The following is a 5,938-nucleotide window of genomic DNA, read 5'->3' as shown; positions in this document are numbered from 1 at the left end:
TAATTATCACTCTTATTATTTTCCCCGTTATCATTATTCTCATCGCTATCATCATCATCATCGTCATAATATCCTGATTATCGATATTATCATTATCTATATTTTTCTGCTTGCTCGCATGCACGCTCGTCATGCAAACAAGAACCTGTTGAGGCGAAACGTTAAATCTAATTTGCTTTCTCTAGAAATCATTTTCGTCAGTTATATTTACAATCTGAAGGATTATCGGTCAAAATTATTGGAGAAATATAATTCTAAATCTAATTTTGCTTTATATAGAACGTAGATCAAAAACCAAACCTCAAAAATCACGTTACATTTCAAAAAATAACTAACCTGGCTGTTTTTTTTTTTTTTTTTTTTTTTTTTTTTTTTTTTTTTTTTTTTTAATTGCCGAAAGGAAGGTGTCGCACAGGAGAGATAACCTCGTGTAAAAAAAAAAAGAGGAATATCAATAAAACTGGCGATACTGTGATAAGAAACACTTTCTAAGCAACAGAGAGAGCGCAACGAGTCCCTAAAGCTCGCGCTAAGATACTCTGGTGACAGACAGGTCCGTGGTATCAGCTAAATAATGGTTATCGGGTCCTGTTTATCGTGTCGGTATATATTCGCTATTGATATATTCCATAGTTTGTAAATTACTTATGGAAATACATGTGTCATCATCATCAATTAGAGAAATATATGTGTGAGATTCATGATGGGATTTTAGCTGTCAATTAACAACCCTTGGATTGTCTATTGGTCTAATTTGTCTTTATCTTCTGATATCATCATTATTAATATTATTACTTATCATCGTCACTATTATTGTAGTTGCTGTTGTTGTTGTTGCCTCGAATCGCAAGTCGCAACATCTTTGGCCGAAGAGGGAATGAGAGAAGACGAACCAAAAGCAAGGAGAACACGAAGAAAAAAAAAGTCAAAATCGTGATCTAATTCCCTTTGATTATGAGGCTGATAACACATCTGCTACCCTGTCATGCAACTCTTCCCGTGTGGGTATTAGTATGATCATGATTTTTATCTACACACGTGTATACGTACTCACAATATGTTTCGTATACTTTTATAAACATAAATATATGTATATATGTATATGTATGAAGGTTATGCATGTGGAATATATGCTTTATGTATGGTAGTTAAAAATGGTCAATATAGGCCTCTTGCAAACGGGGGGAATTCTCTTCGTTGTCATACAAATGACTTCAAAATACATTGCACCAGGAAGCTCATAGGCGACAATGAAACGCTATAGATGCACATATAAATGAGAGACAATCATAATGACTCCCCACATAATTAGCCACTTTATTACTAATTCGTTTTTAACGCTTTGATAGCGGAGTCGCCACGAGAGGGGCATTTCGTAACACCGATAACTTACGAAAGCAGTACGTTATTATTTTCGTATTGCAAAAAAAAACAAAAAAAAAACGGTATAGAATATATTAATTTATCTTTTCCTTTCTATTTTTATACAAATATGAAAATGTATCAAATATTGTAAAATACTTGTATGGAGTATGAAATACTTGTATTAAGTGCTTATGTAAATGTAAGCATTTAATTTGGTACTCCAGATCAGATAGCTCTATTAGAAAAAAATAAATGCAGAAGTAAAAAATATATATATATACTAATATCAGTGGCAGTAAGAAGGAGAATTATCATGGATATTATATTCTTATACTGTTGATATTATTACTATTATTATCACTATTATCATCATAATGATTATCATTACTATTATCAGCAATATCATTATTATTATTACTATTTTCGTTATTATCATCATTATCATTACCATCATAAGGATGATTATCAGTATCATTATTATTATCACCCTTATCATAACTATAACATCGATAAAAAAATATGAATTACAATTACCATCATAAGGATGATTATCAGTATCATTATTATTATCACCCATATCATAACTACAACATCGATAAAAAAAAATGAATAACCCAATAAGAACAACAGCGACAAAAGCACAAGCACGGCGTCCCTCCTCACCTGTCATAGTCGAGTTTGCAGTAGATCTTGTTGTCTCTGGCGAAGCACGAATGTTGAAGCTGGACTCGACACACGCAGCACACAAGACAGTCCTCGTGCCATGAGGTGTCGATCACTCGCATTATGAACCGGTCCTGGATGTTCCGCCCGCAACCCTCACAAACCTCCACACCCACCGGTTTCATCACCTCTGCGGGCGTACCGTTTCGAGGTGGGTGGTGTGTGTGTGTGTGCGGGGGAGGAGGGGGCGGCGTCGGGGAGGAAGACGGGGGGTGGGGGGTAGGGGGGGAGAGAGAGAGAGGGAGAGAACGTGTTAGTTATATGCATGTAATACATATGAATTTCATGAATTATTATTCATAGTATTTTTCACGACCTGTAATATTGCACTTTTTGTGCATTTTTATGTGCGTGTGTCTATCATGATTTACATAAAAAGTAGACCTCGTGCATCAGTCCACTTAACTATTTTTTTGCATTTGCATATTACTATTAACTTCATAATAACATTAACATTTCCACTGAACATCATATGAATCCTACATAAAACACAAATCCATTTCCAATCACCCTTACCGAAGATCAAATCATCTAAATAAAAAAAGCTAACACTCCTCCATTTTTATACTTTTTCGTACAAGAATTAAAAAAAACAAAAAAAAAAAACGCTAATGAACAAATTCAATTTCAAGGAATGCGCTGAAGTTTAGGATTGCGAAGGACAGAAGGAGAACACCGTCGTCCTGTTGTTATGAATCGATGCTCTTAAAGATGACTGCAGGGCGCCCCCCGGAGCCATCGCCGCCCGCTGCTTGTATCCTTAATCTCCGCTCACGTGCGAGGTGTCGGTGTGCTTGAACGCGCGCGCGCCTTGAGGGTGTCTGCACGTTTTTGTAGTGTGCGCGTGTGTGTGTGTGTGAGATGTGTGGGTGGTGTGTGAGGGAGTGAGTAATTGTGTGTGTGTGTGTGTGTGTGTGTTTTGTGTGTGTGTGTGTGTGTGTGATATGTGTGTGTGGTGTGTGAGGGAGTGAGTAATTGTGTGTGTGTGTGTGTGTGTGTGTGTGTGTGTGTGTGTCTGTGTGTGTGTGTGTGCGTGCGTGTGCGTGTGTGTGCGCTTAGGTACTTTCGTGCGTGTGTGTGTGTGCGTGTGTGTGTGCTTAGGTGCTTTCGTGCGTGCTCGTGAGACGGGCGACTTGGCCGAGCATCGTCCGTACGTGAATGGAAATAAATGCATATTTGCCGAGCGTCCGGAAGCAAAGGCCGTACTTGAGGTGAAACTATTGAGCGGTTGGGCGATCTTATCACGTGTCAACAGCAGAGCAGAGCTTCCCGATAAGAGATAAGGTAGATAACGGCACTCACTTTATGACACCGACGCAGTATTGCCAAAACTAACACTATTAGTCACATTCATTCACATAGAAAGACACTGTGCTGAAATATCGTAGCAGCAGAAACACGCCCACTCTTAGTATCACACGATTCAAAATAACTATTTTTATTGTGCAAGAAACAAAAAGACACATACTCTTACACGATTCAAGTATGACAGATAAGTAAGAGCTCTTAACAAATCTGTCGAGAAAAAAGATATGGTGTGACGTTAGGTGTAGGTAGCCGTCAGCACACACGTCACCAGGACCTGTCACCTTGGCTGTTCTCTGCCGACGCCCCGGGGTCTTGGGGCGGGCGGTGTCTTTGCCCTCCCTTTCTTTCTCTCTTATCTCTTCATTTTGACGTTTCTCTTTTTTTTTCCTTTTTTTCTCTTCTTGTTTTTCTGTTTTCTTTTACCTCTCTCTCTCTCGCTTTCTTTTTTTTTCGTTTCTTTTCTTTTATCTCTCTCTGTCTCTCTGTCTCTCTCTCTCTCTCTCTCTCTCTCTCTCTCTCTCTCTCTCTCTCTCTCTCTCTCTCTCTCTCTCTTTCTCTTTCTCTTTCTCTCTCTTTCTATTTTCCTTTCTCTCTCTTTTTCTCTTTCTCTTTCTCTTTCTCTTTCTCTTTCTCTTTCTCTTTCTCTTTCTCTTTCTCTTTCTCTTTCTCTTTCTCTTTCTCTTTCTCTTTCTCTCTCTCTTTCTCCTTCTCTTTCTCTTTCTCTTTCTCTCTCTCTCTCTCTCTATCTCTCTTCTTTTCACGCTCACTCATACTCTCACTCTTCCTCTCCCTCTCCCTCTCTCTCTCCCTCTCCCTCTCCCTCTCCCTCTCCCTCTCCCTCTCCCTCTCCCTCTCCCTCATCCCTCTTCCTCTCATTCTCCCTCATCCCTCGACCATTACCCGTAGTGTCAGTTCCGATGCTATATCATTGGATCAGCTGGCAACAGGGAACAGCCGATTTTGACAAATATGTGTGACCTTTTACCAGCGAGGTTCGCAGGACACCGACGACCGGCAGGTATCGAACTCCTTTTGAAACTAGTCCTATACGTACCCAACTGACACCTGGCGTCCTATTCACGTCCAAATGCACGAAGAAACAACCAACATTTGCATCTAGCGTGGGATACGTTTGCAACATGCAACACGCACCTCTCTAAACCGAATCAAAATACCATAACGGGATAACATATCAGTCCATAATAATCACACGTATAAAGACATTTGATTTAAGGCTTCACGTCGTAGAATGCAAGTTGCAAAGAATCTTCGAGGGATCGTTGCATTTTCCTTCCTCACACGAGCGACGCAGTTCGGGCGCACGGCAACAAGGGGCGGTGCTGTACGGGCGTAAAGGGGAACGAGAAAGGGGAGATATCACGAATAAAATCGGGAGATTATTGGATTAATCGGCATTATATTGGAACCGGCGAAGCGATTACGAAAATCCTGATGCTGTTGGTGGGCCGTATAATGAAATCGATTAAATATAGCGATCGCAATGAATGATAATGATAGTGGTGGTATTGTTATTATTTTTTTTGTTATTACCTCCGTCATTATTATTATCGTTATTATCATTGTTATCAGTATTAACTGTATCTTCGCAAGTATAATCATTAATATTCTTATTATTACTAATTAACAATATTATCACTATTATTATCATCTTTACTACTATCATTATCATCATTATTACTACAATCATCATCATTATCATCATTATTAATATTATCATTATCATTATCATGTATCATACTGTTGTTGTGTTGTTATTGTTGTTGCTATCAACCTTATCATCCTCATTATCAACATTATTGTATCATCATGATCTTCATTACCATTGTTTTTATTATCGTTATCTACTTCATTATAAAAAAAAACATTGTAATCATTATAATTATCATCAGTACTATCATTAGGCTGATATTTTCATTAGTATCATATATCCATATATGATATTAGGATTATCATTATCATTATTACTATCAGTATCCTCCTTATCATTATCATCATTATCATTATTTTTATCATTATTGTTCTTATGATTTTTATTTTCATTACTATCATTATTGTTAGTATCATCATTTTTATTAATAATGATAATAATAATCATCCTTATCATTATCATGATTCACCATTGTCACTGTTATTACAATCATCATTAACATCATTATTATAACTATCATCATTTTTATCATTGTTATAATCATAACCATTATCATTACCATTAGCATGACCATTATCATTATTGCTATTACTATTAGTATCACTTATTTCGTCATCATTGGCATCACTATCATCATTATCGTATTCAACATTATCATCAATCATTGCATAAAAAGCAACATCAATATCAACACTAATATAAATAACAACAAAAATGAGGATAGAGATCATCTATTAATATCAAATGAATTGATAACGATTATAGCAATAAGAATGATTTTAAAAAATAACCGCAACTTACACTGCGGCGCTGAATGATAAAATAGATAATGATGATGATATAAAAAAATAATGATAATAATAATGAATAAAA

The 5,938-nt window shown here is 36.9% G+C and overlaps 1 protein-coding gene across 2 annotated transcripts in view; it reads right to left on the bottom strand.

The window, feature by feature from the left end:
- Positions 1-2,218, bottom strand: part of LOC147469819 (LIM homeobox transcription factor 1-alpha-like) — a gene marked incomplete at its 5' end in the record, with an annotated part of 30,464 nt that extends 28,246 nt beyond the window's left edge. For both annotated transcript variants that reach the window (XM_086547729.1, XM_086547730.1), the window contains 1 exon segment: positions 2,029-2,218. In XM_086547729.1, the coding sequence (XP_086403855.1) occupies positions 2,029-2,218 (190 nt within the window).
- Between the last annotated feature and the right edge of the window lie 3,720 nt (positions 2,219-5,938).

This window comes from Penaeus japonicus, unplaced genomic scaffold, assembly GCF_977035675.1.
Source record: "Penaeus japonicus unplaced genomic scaffold, GWHDUDI00000001_assembly GWHDUDI00000019, whole genome shotgun sequence".
NCBI classification, from domain to species: Eukaryota; Metazoa; Arthropoda; class Malacostraca; order Decapoda; family Penaeidae; genus Penaeus; species Penaeus japonicus.
The sequence above is the reverse complement of the archived record's forward strand: the minus strand, read 5'-3'. Positions and strand labels throughout refer to the sequence as shown.